General features: G+C 51.1%; 1 protein-coding gene across 1 annotated transcript; it reads right to left on the bottom strand.

Annotated features, from left to right (window-relative positions):
• Window positions 1–1,249: 1,249 nt before the first annotated feature.
• On the bottom strand, window positions 1,250–12,725 carry ACVR1B (activin A receptor type 1B). The gene is made up of 8 exons (XM_041401298.1): window positions 12,486–12,725; window positions 11,308–11,556; window positions 9,544–9,774; window positions 8,306–8,473; window positions 7,624–7,780; window positions 7,038–7,162; window positions 6,239–6,369; window positions 1,250–5,657 (listed from the first exon to the last, which is right to left on the bottom strand). The coding sequence occupies exons 1-8, from the start codon at window positions 12,658–12,660 to the stop codon at window positions 5,532–5,534; spliced, it is 1,362 nt and encodes a 453-aa protein (XP_041257232.1). The 5' UTR covers window positions 12,661–12,725; the 3' UTR covers window positions 1,250–5,531.
• Between the last annotated feature and the right edge of the window lie 3,895 nt (window positions 12,726–16,620).

Genomic DNA, 16,620 nt, shown 5'->3' on the forward strand with positions numbered 1-16,620 from the left:
CCGCGGGCTGGCTCTCAGCGGGATTTAAACCGCTCCTGCACGATGTGTGCCGCGCTGAGCCGGGACACCAGAGGGAAGAACAATTCCCGGAGGCAGCCGCGGTGGCTGCTGCGGCCGCGCCGCGCGGCTCCGGCAGCTCCTCGCTGCGCCCCGGCGGGAGGCAGCGGGAATTTTCCAGCTGGAGTTGAGAGCTTTGCCCAAATGTTTGTTTAAAATTTGCCAAAAAAAATGAAGATCGTAACAATCCCGGCTGGCGTTCCACCCAAACCTCCCGCCCACAGCCCGGCCTGGGGTTACCAGGAGACAAATTTGCTCCAGGAGCAGAGCTGCTCTGGGCTGGAAGTGCTGGGGAAAGGATGGGATTGAGCCCACCATCCATCCTGAGTCACCAAACCACTGGGAATGAAGAGGAACACCCCATCTTGTTCCCAAAATTTGGTAATGACTTGGCTGCAGCCACCCCAGACTGTTTTCCCATTCCATGGAGGAGCAGACAGGTTTTCTTCAAGAATTCCCCATACTCTCATCTCAGTGCTGCCCACGTTTCCAGGATGGGGCTGGATTTTCCTGGGGACCACAGCAGGAGCTTCAGACAAAGCTGGGCACGAGGACAAGCCCAGATGGTGCCTCCCCCTCCCCACCTTGTCTGAGCCCGGGGGGACCCCAGGCCTCGGCAGATTTTCCCCTTGATCCGCTCACAACAGGCTCGTTTGCAGGAGGCTCTAATTAAGGAATTAGCAGGGGCAGTTCATGCAGCACCATTTACCCTCGGAGCAAACAGGATTTTGTAGGGGCAAGGGGTATTTTGCTGTGGGATTTATCTTTCCTTGAAGCTGTGGGTCCATGTGGAGACTCGGGGATGCTCCAGGGAGGTGCCCGCTGTACCCAGCGCACCCCCAGGGATGCTCTGAGGGGATCTCCAGGGTCTTTATCCTCTGTGACCCCTGCTCTGTGCCTGGCCACACAGTGGGAGCCCCAAGGTCAGCTGCTCATCCTGCATGGGTGGAAAATCCCACCTGCCACCTCTTTGTCTCACCTCCACTACGCTCTCGAGTGCTTGGTGGGTGTTGGAAGCTGCATATTCACTAAAAATGGGAATATTCAACATTAAAATGTTTTGATCAGGATTCCTAAAGAGATTATTTTAACTGTGAGGGACAAGCCTTCCCCCACAACCCCTCTCTGAGGGACTGAGCTGTGCCCTGCAATTCCCACCCCTCGCAGTGAACTGAGATTGCAACACCTCACATGAATAAAACAAACTTTTAATAATGTACAGCAGAAATCGACAGCCTGGTTTTATATTAAACAAAAGATTTCCTATCTTACACCGTATGTACATTTGCATACTGAAGAGGTAAAGTGGCTAAGTGGCTATTTTCTTACAGTCCTTTGCTAAGAAAATGTACAAAACCAAACAAATCAAAGGGGCAGAGAAGTACCAAGAATTCTGTCCTGCAGCCACGTACCGCTGATGGACCCCCCCCCTCCTTGTCCTGCACCTGGATCCCCTCAGAACTGCCTGGAATGGTGCTTTTTTCCCCCAGAGCTGCTGCAACTTTTTGGAGGCAGGCAGCAATTCCCACGTGCTCAGTCAGCTCGGCAAGCACTGGCGCCCCCGGGCACCGGTTTGCATGAAAGTGCTGTGAAAATGCTACATGGTCAGCGTTAGTTCCTCCCGCTGGCTTTTCCCCATCTCTCCTTTTAGAGAAACAAGGCTTTCCCTAAAATCCTTCCCTTCCTGAGCCCTGTTTGGTTTGGCGCTGAGGCAGGTGCAGTGTGGCTACAGTTGGAGGGGGCGAGTTCAGTGCGAGTTTCAGAGCTGATGGACCGGGAGGGGAGAGCCAAGGGGCAGCCGGCAGCACCCAGAGCTGTGCCTCGGCCCCTCCTGCCCTGCCCAGCTCCCACCCCGGGGCCTGCTCCAACGGCCCGGGAGTCCTCAGGGCTTCAGGGGCCCCCCTCGGCTTCTAAATACAGGTTTAACTGGGTTAAATGGACATTTAGGGCTTGCAACTGTCCCCTTCGGCTTTCAAGTCCAGGTTTAACTGGGGTAAACTGACATTAAGGGTTCTCAATCCACGTTTAACTGGGCTAAACCTGCATTTAGGGTTTGCAAGTGCACCCCTCAGCTTCCAAGTCCAGGTTTAACTGTGTTAAACTGACATTTAGGGTTTGCCAGTGCTCCCCTCAGCTTCCAAGTCCAGGTTTAACTGTGTTAAACTGACATTTAGGGTTTGCCAGTGCTCCCCTCAGCTTCCAAGTCCAGGTTTAACTGTGTTAAACTGACATTTAGGGTTTGCCAGTGCTCCCCTCAGCTTCCAAGTCCAGGTTTAACTGTGTTAAACTGACATTTAGGGTTTGCCAGTGCTCCCCTCAGCTTCCAAGTCCAGGTTTAACTGTGTTAAACTGACATTTAGGGTTTGCCAGTGCTCCCCTCAGCTTCCAAGTCCAGGTTTAACTGTGTTAAACTGACATTTAGGGTTTGCCAGTGCTCCCCTCAGCTTCCAAGTCCAGGTTTAACTGTGTTAAACTGACATTTAGGGTTTGCCAGTGCTCCCCTCAGCTTCCAAGTCCAGGTTTAACTGTGTTAAACTGACATTTAGGGTTTGCCAGTGCTCCCCTCAGCTTCCAAGTCCAGGTTTAACTGTGTTAAACTGACATTTAGGGTTTGCCAGTGCTCCCCTCAGCTTCCAAGTCCAGGTTTAACTGTGTTAAACTGACATTTAGGGTTTGCCAGTGCTCCCCTCAGCTTCCAAGTCCAGGTTTAACAGAGTTAAACTGAAATTTAGGGTTTGCAAGTGCCCCCTTGGCTCCTAAATGCAGGTTTAAGGGACATGTGAAACTGGGAACCTGTGGCTGAGATGTGACTCAGGACAAGCTGGGAGGGGACAGGGGAGCCCCAGCCCCGCTCCCAGGACAGACCCACGCTGCCAAAAACTCCTTGGGGGGTGCAAACCAGCTGCTAACGATTCAAAAACCACACTCCTCACTTTGTACAAGGTCATGGACACACGGGGAATGGGGGCAGAGGGACACATGGACAGGGACACAGACAGCAAGAACAGAGGGACTGAAATAAAGACAACCCTGGCAGCCAGAGCAGAGATGAAACCTCACCTTAGAGAGCAGGAGCAAGGTCAGAGTAGAAACAGTTCCAGTGTAAATCGAGCTGTGCATTTGGTTTTTTTCCTTTCTTTTTTTTTTTTTTTTTTTTTTGCAGTGATTTCTTTACAAACCAACAGGTCAAGAGGTAATAATTAGAGATTGTTTTTCTGCTCTTAGAAAGAATTAACAATATTCAAAAAAGTTAAAATCCAGACCCTCCCAGAAAACAATAATAATAATAATAACAACAACAACAATAATAATTAAAAAAATAATAATAATCAAAACCACTCCAGTTAAAAGTTATGGCTTCAGAGTTCTCTACTGCAGACACTGACCTGACCTCCACACCAGGGCTCCTCCTGACTGCCAAAGCCATCAGGGCAGCCACAGCCCCCACTTCCACAGTCTCTGTAGTCACCCCACCTCTCCCTCACCTGGATTCGGCATTGAATCAAAAGAAAACCCATGCAGATCCCCCCACCCCACACTGAGACACAGCCACTTCCACATTAGGAGATATTTATACACCTATATTAAAAAGATGGATGTTGATTTCCCAACCCACACCTGCTGTCAGATCCTGCCCAGCGCCTCTGGGAGGTGCAGAGCATCCCCAGAACTCAGATCACAGAATCACAGAATGAGCCAGGTTGGAAAAGACCTTTGAGATCATCAAGTCCAACCTGTGACCTAACCTAACACCTCCTCATCAACTAAACCATGGCCCTGAGTGCCATGCCCAGTCTTTTTTCAAACATGTCCAGGGACAGTGACTCCTCCACCTCCCTGGGCAGATGATTCCAGTACCCAATCACTCTTTCAGTGAAGAATTTTTTCCTGATGTCCAACCTAAACTTCCCCTGGCACAGCTTAAGGCTGCGTCCTCTCGTTCTGTCAGTGGTTGCCTGGGAGCAGAGACCCCACCTGGCCACAGCCACCTTTCAGGGAGTGTAGAGAGTGGTCAGCTCTCTCCTGAGCCTCCTTTTCTCCAGGCTGAACACCCTCAGCTCCCTCAGCCGTTCCTCACAGGGTTTGTGTTCCCAGCCCTCTCCAGCCTTGCTGCCTCCTCTGGACACGCTCAAGCATCTCAATCTCCTTCCTAAACTGAGGGGCCCAGAACTGGACACAGCACTCGAGGTGTGGCCTCATCAGTGCCCAGTACAGGGGAAGAATGATCTCCCTGCTCCTGCTGGCCACACCATTCCTGATCCAGGCCTTCTTGGCCACCTGGACACACTGCTGGCTCATGCTCGGTCAGCTGCCAACCAGTACCCCCAAGCCCCATTCTGCCTGGCCACTGTCCAGCCACTCTGTCCCCAGCCTGCAGCGCTGCATCATCACCAGGCCCCCAGAAATGTGCCTGGGTGGTGGAGTTGGGAATTGTGTTCCCAGGAGAACTGAGTCCTGCACTCCCCCACAGCGCCTGCTCCGCCTCTGACACAACCCAGCTCCCCGCTACCCAGAATTACAAACCCCAGGGGCTCGAGACAAAAAAAAAAAACCTGGATTCCAGGAGTGATTCTCAGTTCCTTATTTTTGTTTTGTCTTAAAAAAGGGAAGGGGTGGCAGTGAGGCAACCTGATGGGACCTTGCGGCAGCCGGCGGCGGAGCCGGCGCGGCCGCGGCGCCCATCGGGGAGCCAAGGATCCGCTCTGCAGCAGCCTGTCCAAGCTCCACGACGCTCACGACTCAGCACGGAGAGCACCAGCAACAGCTCACAAACGGGACACTCGAGATTTGCACATGCACGGGAAGCACGGACAGAGATGAGCCACCCACAGGCAGACACCGCACGGCTATGAGGAGGTGACCAGGCACGGGGACACGCGCACCTCGCGCATGCAGACACCGGGGCGCCCCGACGGCCGTCAGGGCGCCGACTTGGACTTTTTTTTCAAGCTTAAGAAAAGGAGGGAGAACGGTTTTGTGAAGCTGATACAAGTGTTCTGGCTCAGCCTCTTGGAAGAGAGCACCATTTGTTTTGCTTTTTCTGCATTAACGTGCCAGTCCCTGGAAAAATCCTCGAGAGTACGGCAAGAAAACTTTCCCTTTCCCTTCCCACTCCCGGCACCGAGCAGCCGGGGCTGGCTCCGACCCCACCAATGGGTGCTCAACGCACGCTGAACTTTACAGGGATTTCCTTTAGAGGAACAAAGAGTTACGATCATGGCTGAGATCCCTCGGGTGAAGTCCCTCTCAAATCTCCACGCTCTCAGGAGGTGATCACAAAAGGTTTTGGATTGTTTCATACCCAAGCAGGGAAGAGAGCGGTTCCGTAGGCTCCGTCCCCCTGCCTAGCAGCCTGCAGGTCCCGCTGTCTGGTTGTAGCAGTAGGTTGGGCTGAAACACGAGGTAGGCCTCCATCACATGTCTACTCTAGCACAGCAGCTCCTGTGCAGTTTCCTCCTGCTGAGGCTCAGAGCCTAAATTTTCACATCTTCCTGGACACTGAGCTGGGAGAGGGTTTTCTTAATGCGGAGGGCGGTGAGCCGAGCCGCTCCGTTGGCGTACCAGCACTCTCGCATCATCTTGCCCATCACCCGTAGTGCCTGGGCAAGAAACAACAGCAAATGTCACTGCTCTGCTCTTCCCCTGAGCCCACGTGGGTCTGCCAGGCTGCTGCTCTGCCTGGGCACTGACACAGCCTCCACATCCCCCAAAATCAGAGAGCACCTTACAGTACTTGTTACCTCATCCTGGGGGAATCATGGAATGGTTTGAGTTGGAAGAGACCCTAAAGCTCATCTCATTCCATGCCCTGCCATGGGCAGGGACACCTTCCACTATCTCAGGTTGCTCCAAGCCCCATCCAACTTTGGACACTTACAGGGAAGAGGCAGCCCCAGCTTCTCTGGGCATCCTGTGCCAGGGCCTCACCACCCTCATAGGGAGGAATTTCTTCCCAATATCCCACTTAACCCTGCCCTCTGGCAGTGGGAAGCCACTCCCTCTTGTCCAGGGACTTCTTGTAAAGATTCTCCCCCCCTCTTTCTTGCAGACTCCCTTCAAATACTGCAGGACCACAATCAGGTGACCCCAAAGCTTCTGCTCTCCAGGCTGGACAATCCCAGTTATCTCAGCCTTTCCTCACAGGAGAGGAAGGGGACACGGAGATGAAAGCAGACCTCACCTCGTAGCTCTGCCACCAGTTTGGGATGTTTGGCCGCAATTTCTGGTCACACACGACCTTCCGCATCTCCTCAATCGAAGGATCAGAGGGCACAAGGTCGTAGTAGGGAAGCTGATACTCCTCATGGATACCTGAAAAACAGAGCAGGGAAAATCACATTCCTGGGAACAGGGACCATGGCCACTGTGCTTGCTAAAGACAGACGGATAGAGGTTTGGGCTCCATGACTCACTGCTGAGATGCGTCAACACTTTGCAGTTATTTAGAACAGAAATGAAGAATCTGGAATTGGAGTTAACAAGAAAAATTCAGGGAAATAAAATGCAGCTGCCTAAACTGGAACGGAGTCAGCAGGCTGGGATCAACACCTCCCAGCAAGGCGCCAGGGTCACTGAACCTCCACGGCAGCGGGACTGTCACACGTGGGATGATGCTGCAGCTGCACGTGCCAAGACATTTATACTGATCTGGGGGGTTCCCCACCAGGCAGCACCACCATTTCCTGAAAATCCATCCAAAGGAACACCAGCCACCACTGGGAGCACCAACACCCTTCACCCAACATCCATCCAAAGGAACACCAGCCACCACTGGGAGCACCAACACCCTTCACCCAACACTGGCTGGGCTTAGCAGCAGTCATGGGTCACTTCTGTTACCTCCCTCGGTGACAACACACAGGGACATGTCCTCCCACAGCCCTGCCCTCCCTCAAACCTCCCAAACATCTGATGAGTGAACCCTCAGGTGGGAGAGCCAGGAGCAAGCATGGCCACTGGCCCAGGCACACAAATATTACCTCCTGCGTTGCACCTTCGGGCAATCTCCCAGTAGACCAAGCCCAAGGCGTAGATATCAGCACATTTAAATGAATCAAAATGCTTCATGTTGATGGTTTCATCCAAGACTTCTGGGGCCATGTATCTGCACAGAGAAAAGAAAAGCATTTTCATTCTGAGAGGGAATTTTCTGGAAGATAGTAAACAAAAAGAAAAAAGAAAAAGCTCTGCTTGACACAGCCACCATCAGAACAGAACTAGGCCCCCTGATTTAAGAGAGTGAAGAAAATAACTAAAGAACAACAGCAAGCTGGGAAAAGAGGTAGAAATGTCCCAAAACTACATCAGGCTCCCACCAGAAGGTCCCAAAGGTTTTAGTGAGGCCAAGCTTGTTGTCATGTATTCAGTGAGCTCCTGTGCCAGGTTTACATGGCTGGCCCACACCTCCCAGCGTGGTGACACCTGGAACATCCCTTTGGCACCAACTCAGGCACAAAACACGCTGCAAGACACTGGGAAACGCTAAATTCAGAGAATTCCCCCAATGCTCAACCCACAGCTCAGGCACTTCCAGCCACCCAAATGCCCTCACATGCATTTTCCTACCGTTTGGTTCCAACCCTCTGGTTCGGGGCGATGTCGATCGTGTCCGTGACGGAGTCGTGCCGGACGGCCAGGCCGAGGTCAGCGATGGCACACGTGCCGTTCTTCTTCACCAAAATATTCTTGGATTTCAGGTCTCTGTGAGCAATCCCAGGTTTTCCTAGCAGAACAAAATAAAAAGCAGCAAGGGTCAAGCTGGGGAAATCCATTTGTTGAACTGGCACAGAGGCAGAACCGGATTTCAGGGCGTTAAACCCTCTGTTGCAACACTTTTTCCTGTTTAGGTTCATAAGGAACAGAGCAGGGAAAAGCTCCAGTCGTGTTTTGGAGGTGCCACTGATGCAGTGACACCCAGAGGCCTCAAGAGGGATGTAAACTCCACAGCCCAGCATAGGCGCCGACGTCAGGAGTTTGTGATTCTGCTTCTGCCTGTGCTCACATCCCACCCAGGCAGCGCCAATTTTAGGATGGGATGTGAAATGGTGATATAACTCCTGGGAGCGCGCGCCAGGTTAACCCACTTCACAGCCAGCCAAAGCAATCGCTCTATTTCTGCTCGATAACCACCAGATGAAGCCGGGCTGACTCAGGCAGGGTTTGCTGCACAGCACATCAGCTCCCTTCAGCAATCCTGCTTTATCCTCCCCTCAAGAACTCCCAATGCCTTTCCCAAAGTAGCTTTTACCCTGAGTGCCCACGATCTCCATGTGCAGGTGGGCCAGCCCGCTGGCAGCAGACAGGGCGAGCTTGATCATGCCCTCGATAGTCACCGTGTAGCGATTCAGGTAATCAAAGAGAGAGCCGTGCTCGTGGTAGTCAGAGACGAGCCACAGCTGAGTCCACGTCCCATTATCTGCAACAGGAAAGAGATGGAGCTCAGGCAGATCCAGGCCAGGGATGGCCACTGAGCATCCCACACGTTTTTGGGACAGAGCAGAGCTGCTGGGTAAGGCTGCAGCTCAACAGGGGCAAGTAAGAAACGGCTCAAATCATAGTGTGGCCAGCAGGACCAGAGAGGTGACTTTCCCCCTGTGCCAGGCACTGGTGAGGCAACAGCTCAAATCCTGGAGTCAGTTTTGGGCAGTGTAGAGGCCCAGAGAAGGTGACTTAATCACCTTTAGTCCCCCATGACAAGAAAGACGTAGAGGTGCTGGAATGTGACCAGAGATGGGCAATGGAGCTGGGGAAGGGAGTGGGTAACTTCTGAAGAGCAGCTGAGGGAACTGGAGGGCTCAACCTGAAGAAAAGGAGGCTCAGGAGGGACCTTCTCATGCTGTTCAGCTTCTTGACAGGAGGATGGAGATGCTGGAATGTGACCAGAGATGGGCAATGGAGCTGGGGAAGGGAGTGGGTAACTTCTGAAGAGCAGCTGAGGGAACTGGAGGGCTCAACCTGAAGAAAAGGAGGCTCAGGAGGGACCTTTTCATGCTGTTCAGCTTCTTGACAGGAGGATGGAGGTGCTGGAATGTGACCAGAGATGGGCAATGGAGCTGGGGAAGGGAGTGGGTAACTTCTGAAGAGCAGCTGAGGGAACTGGAGGGCTCAACCTGAAGAAAAGGAGGCTCAGGAGGGACCTTCTCATGCTGTTCAGCTTCTTGACAAAGACGTAGAGGTGCTGGAATGTGACCAGAGATGGGCAATGGAGCTGGGGAAGGGAGTGGGTAACTTCTGAAGAGCAGCTGAGGGAACTGGAGGGCTCAACCTGAAGAAAAGGAGGCTCAGGGTGACACTCTGATCAACTTTGTGACAGGAGGATGGAGCCAGGTGGGGTAACAAGCAACAGGACCAGAGGAAACGGCCTAAAGTAACACCAGGGAAGGTTTAGACTGGATATTAGAGAAAACTTCTTGGAAAGGGTGGTGAGGCACTGGAACTGGCTGCCCAGTGGTGAAGCCTCTGCTCCCAGGCCCCAGGCACTCTTACCTTTGTTATCTGCAGCAATGAATCCCAGGATGTTCTCGTGCCTCAGCATCACTGTTTGATAGATCTCTGCCTCCCTGAACCAGGAACGCTCCTCACGTGATGAGAAGATCTTCACAGCCACGTCACCCCCGCGCCACCTGCCCCGCCACACCTCCCCGAAGCGGCCTTTGCCGATGATCTCCTGAAGGACAATTGTCCGAGCCACGGTCCGTTGGACAAACAGAGGCAAGCCTGGGGACAAGGAATGGAAGGAATGAATCCCTGTGGTGATAGAAGGTCTCCTCCAGCCAGGTCTTGTAAGCTCTTGGAGATCTGTTTCACACCCAAGATAGCTCAGCCACCTCAGATGGCATAAAATCAGCAGGAGAGCTTCTGTGGTGGTGTTTGAAATTAAAAAAATTAATAAAAGGCAAAATAACAAAGCTCTTTACAGAGAAAACTCAAGCCAGGTGCAAGAGGTTCTTGCTCCTGGTAAAACACCCCACAAAAGCAATTAGTTCCTTTGTTCTCTTCTTTTTCTAGTGAATTGCTTAGGTGGGACTTTTTGGCTCCTGTCCAATCCTTAAGTTTGAGGGGAAGTCTCTCAGGTCCTATGAGGTGTCTTCTTTGCTAATTGAAGAAAGGAACTTCTGGGCTTTTTTCCTTTTTAAGGAGACAAAGGATAATTTGGTCACTCCGTCAACAGGGGGCACATTCCTACACTGTGGTAGCAAAAAACCTCCTGAAACCCCAGAGGCTGAAGAATGTCCTCAAACCCAGCAGGCTCTACATTTGATAACAACTGGGAGCCTGAGCAAGACCCAAACCAGGGAATGGTGGCAGCTCCTGTGTGGGATGTGCCACTGCTTGGGCAGAATCTGCATTTTGCTTTGAAGCAGAGATCCAGCATGGAGCAGTTGGGGAACTTCTGCTCCATGCTGGATGAAAGGAACTGCAGCCTTAATATGCAAAGTATGGAACTTGAAGTCAGTTTCTGCTAAAAAGCAGAACCCCCCACAAATTTATCTTAAGAAAGGAGTCCCAACATCACTGCAATTGCTTACAGAAAGCACTGAGCTCACCTGCCCACAGCATGCATAGAAGAGATGCCAAATATTTTATATATAGCAGCAGATGTGCTGCTGAAGGTTTATTCCCTGGTCAAATATCAGGTTGTGACATTCTCTGCCTCTGTGGATTTTCCTACAGTTTCCATCTGCTGCAGAATCCCTTACATTCTTTAACCCAACTACCTTCCTAGTTCAAAGGCACCACTAAACAGTGACTTTCCATCTATTCTAGGGATTCCTTTCAAGTGCTACAGAAGCAAACCTGCACGTCATCCATCTGGGAAGACCCAAGGGCTCTTTGGGATGAAATGGGCTGTGCAAATGCACTATTTGCACTGTAAAATGTTGATCTGCTGGGATCTTCCCCATTTTCCTGCAGCTTTGAAGCAGGTGACAGCCTACATTCTCCTCTGAAAGCCAACAACACACAGGTTAGCAGTTAATGGCTGCTTCCAACACAAATCCTGTTCCAAGGCTGAACTGGGAACAGATGCAGCTCTTGCAGTTAAGGAGGAGTTTAACTATTGCTCCTATCTGAACAAACATGAGACCACCACACGACTGAATTTAAACATTCCTTCAAGTTCCTCATGACAGACCCCCTGAACAGGCTCTGAGGCAGCAACCTCACTGCTGTGGCAAAATTAGTGGCAACCACTAACCCAAAGAGACAACTTCAAGTTCTCATTGGTCACGTCCCACCATCTCGCAATACCTGAGCCAGAGCCGGAGGTGGAGAGATCATAGACCAGATCTTGCAAGGTCTTGTCCTTGGAAAGGCACATTTCACAAGAAGGATCCTCCATGTCCAGCCTCTGGCGGTTGTGATAGACCCGTTGGTGGTGATGGAACACAAAGACCACAATGATCATGACAACAAACACGAGGAAGACGGGCCCGGCAATCACCGCCACCAGCTCGACGGGACCCCAGCTCGACGGGGGCTCATTGTCTTTCAGGTGTCCTTGGGAGGAAAGGGAGGAGAAAAACAGGCATTTTGAGAAAATTATCGTTGCTTTGAGGACTTTTGTGTGTTTTACTGTTCTCTCGGAGCCTGGGCAAGCCTGAAGACACGTTAAATAACAGTGTTAAGGTGGGGCTGATCGTCAGGCAGGCAAAATGCAGCTGAAAGCCCAAAAGGAAGATGGAGCTGCAATTGTGGGATCAGGGATTGTGGGCTGTTCATTCACTCTTTTAGACAGGAGTGGGCTCTGGGCTGATTTTCCAGAACAGTCTGCAGTTCACATTCCATTTGAACTTGACCATTGGGCCAGGGCTCCCTGCTCCCTCTTTCCCTTTTGTCCTGCAACAATCACTGAACTTGTACCTGACAACAATCATTTGTTGTTTTGAGCACAGATGAGACCTCCCCACTGCTCCCAAGGAAAATGACTCTGCAGTCTTCCCAGCACCCACTAAAAACCAGCCCAAAACAGAAAGTAGGAGGTGTGAGGAAGCACCACATGCCCTCTCTGTCCCAGGGATGAGAAGCAGAAGTTTCCCACACCCTCACTCAGAGGCAGGGCTCCTTCCCCTGCATGTGTTCTGAACACAGGCACCTTCCTCCCCACACACTTTGCTCTGAAGCTGCTGCAGTGTTCCTCTACTTGTGCTCAGCACTGAAAAGATTTGGAGTCTTGGAAGGGAAGCAACACCAGCTGATAAAGGCAGGGCCAGCTCAGCGACAAAGGGAACACACACATTCCCACTTGAACTTGAAGTAGTTTGTTATTTCCACTTTACAGATGAAGGAAATAAACCCAGCGCTCAAGTTCATGCAGCAACTGAAGGGAAGAAGTGAAAACAGGGCTGAGAACTCCAAATTCCCGATCCCAAACAGACAGCTCCTCTCCTCCCACTTCAAACACATGATTTATCTCACTCTCCACTTACCACTGGGAACCATTAAATCAATTTTGTTGCAAAAATCAGAGTAGCAGCAGTGAGTATTACGCAGATCCTCCGAACTCAGACAATAGAAGGGTTTCCCAGCAGGAATCAATTTTGCCTCAGGAATGCAGGTCCGAACGTGGTGCTTGACTCCATCCAGGTTGAAGACTGAGACCATGCAGGCACCGTCCGTCTCACACGTGGAGTTGGCTTGTTTGCAGTCAGAGCACAGACATGTCAAAGCTGAAATCAAAACAAGATCAACCCCTTAAAACCCACAGAGAGCAAAAGCTCCAACCAGAGGAAACCTTCTTTAAATTCTCCATTTCAAGAGCCGTTCTCAAGCTGTGGAAGAACCGGCTCTGCAAACAGCACAAGTCATACTCAGTATTCCAGACCTGCAAGAATCCAATTTCGGCACGAAACAGACTGTGGAGGCAGAGGAGCCTTTCCAGGAGGTGCCTGTCCAGGCAGCCCTTTGCCTGCCCCTGTTGCAATCACACCAGCCACGACCCAAGCCATCCCTGCAAACCGACCGAGATCCTCTCCCAGCCCAACCTCGGGTCAGACTCAACCCAAACCCAAAAATGACTCAAACTGACTGACCTGATTCCACCTGGGCTGACTGTCCAGGCTCCCTGGAGCTGCCTCATCTGGGCTGGCAAGGAATGACCACCTCAGCTCAGGGACACAGGGAGCAGCTGGCAGAAGCCAAAGCAAACCCAATCCCAAGTGACTGCACGAGCCAAGCGTGCACACCCAGCTAGATCAGCCACTTATTTAATAACTGCTTTCCTGATCCCAGACACTACCTTGGGTCAAATAAATTCCTGGCTTTTTGCCTGCTCTCCAGAAAGATTATTTGGATAAAGAGAAGGAGAAACTCTGAGGCAGATTCCCACATTTTTCCACCTCCCAGCTGTCATTGTAGTTTTCTCAAGCTGCATGAAAAACTGTAAGCAAATCTCCAGGCCTTGCCATCCTTGGGAACAAAGAGGAATCCAACAATGTCAAGAAGAAGGGTGGGGCTTGTTTAGCAGCACGCTGGGTTTTCACCAGCTTTCATCAGCTCTCCCAGCCTTCCCAGAGGGAATCCAAAACATGTCCTTACCCGTTGCAGAAATGGGCTTTCAGGTAGGGAGGGTGTGAAGAAGGGTTTTAAAAGATCCAAGTGCCACAGTTAACTCTGCCCAGGCTGATCTAAATCCTCTCAGTGCAAAGTCACACACAAAGTCACCCTCAACACTTGTGTGTGGGGCCATTTCACCCCTAAGCTTAATGAAAAACAAGCTGGTCCTGATTTACTCAGGGCTCCTTTAGGAGGAAGACACCCATTAGCCCTTATCCCAGAGACCTGGGTAAATCAATCAGGGTAATTGCATTACTATTCACTTAATTCTCTCTGGATGCTGCTCCTCCTTTTCCAGCTGCTGTTGTGAGCTCTTTCAGATGGGCTCAATGTGGGTGCTGGTTAGTTTGGAATCAACAGATTCAAAACTGCAGTGAAAAGCCAGTGACAAGAGCCAAGGGAAGGGCTGGAGCTGTGTCAGCAGAGGTTTAGGATGGGTACAGGGAAAGGTTCTTCCCCCAGAGGGTGCTGGGCACTGCCCAGGCTCACCAGGGCATGGCCCTGAGGCTGCCAGGAGTGTTTGGACACTGCTCTCAGGAATGCACAGGATGAGATCTTGAGATGTCTCCACAAGAGCAGGAATTGGACTGGATGATCCTGGTGGGCCCTTTCCAGCTCAGGATATTTCATGATTCTGTAACTCTGTGATCAAAAGCTGAAGAGCTATTGAGTGAGACACCTTTAAAAAGCATCAAGAGCAAATGGAGCTTCCTACCAGGTGCTCAGCACAGGCCAGAGAAAAGGGACATGGGACAGAAAATGGACAGGGAAGATTGGTCTGTGTGGAGAAGGGTGGAGAACACCCATAAATTCTGAAGATTTTGAGAGGAAATATTATAATGAAAGGAAAAAAACCCCTCCACTAACATGCACTTCAAACAGCTCCAAGATCAGTGTTTTCCCATGGTCAGCAGAGTGCAGAAGAGACAATTCTGAAAAATACATACACTTGAGGGAACAAAGGTTGGTGATAAAGGAGATTTCATGAAAATCTGAGATGGCAAAGAGCACCCAGGGCACATTCCTGCCTTCATGTCTGCTTAAAAGGAAATGGTCTTTTAAAGCATCTCCCTTATTACTTATCAAAAGCTCGAGGTACAAATTAAAAACATTTAACCCACACACATTTCACTGTGTAGGTTCTTTTCAGTTTGATTTAGATACAACAAAACTGAACTTTGTTCCTGTTAGACTCATTTTTGAGGTCTCAATTCCAAGATTTAGGCTGTGGCAGTTTTGCTTCCAGAAGCTACAAAGCAAACAAAACACTTCAATGCACTAATAAAACTGGTTTTGTAAACTTCTGAGTGAATTATCTGGCCTGAAACTGAGCATGCCTTTGAGAGGGAAAGCAGAGAAGCAGGTCGTGTCTGCTCAGTCTCATTTGTAGGATTAAAAAACAACAACAAAAAAATCAGTTTACCTGCAAGGTATGATACCAGAGCCCCAGCTTGGAGACAGAGTGAGATCCTTATCTGTTCTGTGCAGAAAGCCAAAATTTCCTGCTAAAGGAGGGGGATGCCCCACGGTTTCACCTCACCCTGCTCCCCCTCTGAGACAACTGCTCTTTTTTAACTTTAATTCTTAGGTTTGCACCTCAAAAATCCCTGTGGTCAGAGAGCAGCTAGAACAAAGAGAACGGAGCCTTCAGCACACACTGTCCTTCTTTCCACCTCTCATCAGAGACCCTTGAGGGGCTTTCCAGGTATTGTTGGCCAGAACCTCCAGGCTGCAGGCAGGAACTCTCCAATTTTCTGTGTGTGCCAGGGAGGAAAGGCCTGTCTGCACCGGGGCTCACTGGGAAGCTCCTGGCAAAGAGGAGAATTACAGAGCAACTCATGCGGGTCCAGTAACTCCAGTTTGCTTAACCAGAAAGGCAAATTCTTCTATCAGAAACTTATGAGAAGGCAGGAAAAAGCAGCTGTTGTTTGCCCTTGGGTGGGGGCCAGAAGGTGGGCAGGGAAGCAGAGCCCCCCGCTGGTATCTCTTGGGTGCTCTCAGAGCAGCCGGGGCACAGCAGGAGACAGGAGTGGATAAAAGGATTTTTCATGCCAACAGCATTCTTTTTCCTTGGGGAAGAAAAGCTCCTATTGAGCCAAACATATAATCTACTTAATAAAAAAACCCGCCTGGGCTGAAGGAAATAGATGGGGTGAAGGGAAACAAAGAGCAGTTCCCAGAGCCGGGCCGGCCGTTCCCCCCTCGCAGGGCTGCGGGGAAGGTGCGAGCGGAGCTGGAGCCGGAGCTGGAGCGGAGCCCAGAGCCGGGCCGGCCGTTCCCCCCTCGCAGGGCTGCGGGGAAGGTGCGAGCGGAGCCGGAGCCGGAGCTGGAGCGGAGCCCGCCCGATCTGCTCCCCACACGGACACCCAGAGCCAGCCCAGCCCTTCAGGGACACTGCCTGAACAAGCCCAACGCTCAGCTGCAGATCCTGTGCATGAAAAGCTTTGTTCTCACTGGAGGGATGGAGCAGGTTGGAGCAAACCTTGCTGTGGTTCGATCCGAGGCCGGGCCTCACTGCTCTTCCCCAAAACCTGAGAGGTCGCTCAGCACTGACAACAAACAAATATATTTTTTTTTGTTATTGGCAGTGCTGAGTGACCTCTCCTCAATCCTCCACTAGCCCAGCCCATGGTTTGACTCCTTCAAGCCCAAGAGCTGCTTCTGCTGCCCACGAGTTCCTGGGTTACAGCCCCAGCTCTGAAAGGATCCTGGGGGACAGAGGTATCCATATCCCCCTGCATTAACCAGAAAAGAGGAAAAAATCAAGAGCTGGCTCTCTCCCTCCAAATCCCCCCCCATTAAAAACAACCTGTATTTCCAAAATGGATCCAAACAAACAGGTGGGGGGCTGTAGATTTGAGCTCTATGCTCCAGGGAGACTCAAACACTGAGCTCTGACAGGCAAAGAACATTTCTCCTCCTTTCCCAGCAACTCTCCGAGCTCATTTTGCACGTATTTATTCTCACACGGAGTTGCATGTGTCAAGATGTCTCTGCAGCTAGACAGGG

The sequence above is a fragment of the Onychostruthus taczanowskii genome, unplaced genomic scaffold (genome assembly GCF_017590055.1).
Source record: "Onychostruthus taczanowskii isolate IOZ18803 unplaced genomic scaffold, ASM1759005v1 scaffold188, whole genome shotgun sequence".
Classification (NCBI taxonomy): domain Eukaryota; kingdom Metazoa; phylum Chordata; class Aves; order Passeriformes; family Passeridae; genus Onychostruthus; species Onychostruthus taczanowskii.

Excerpts from the sequence above, each read along its gene's own strand:
- ACVR1B (XM_041401298.1), bottom strand. The coding sequence starts at position 12,660 with ATGGTCTCAGTCTTCAACCTGGATGGAGTCAAGCACCACGTTCGGACC. Across the intron at positions 9,775-11,307 it reads CACCTCCGGCTCTGGCTCAG|GCTTGCCTCTGTTTGTCCAA; the intron begins GTATTGCGAGAT and ends CCTTGTCCCCAG. Across the intron at positions 6,370-7,037 it reads CCGAAGGTGCAACGCAGGAG|GTATCCATGAGGAGTATCAG; the intron begins GTAATATTTGTG and ends TCTGTTTTTCAG.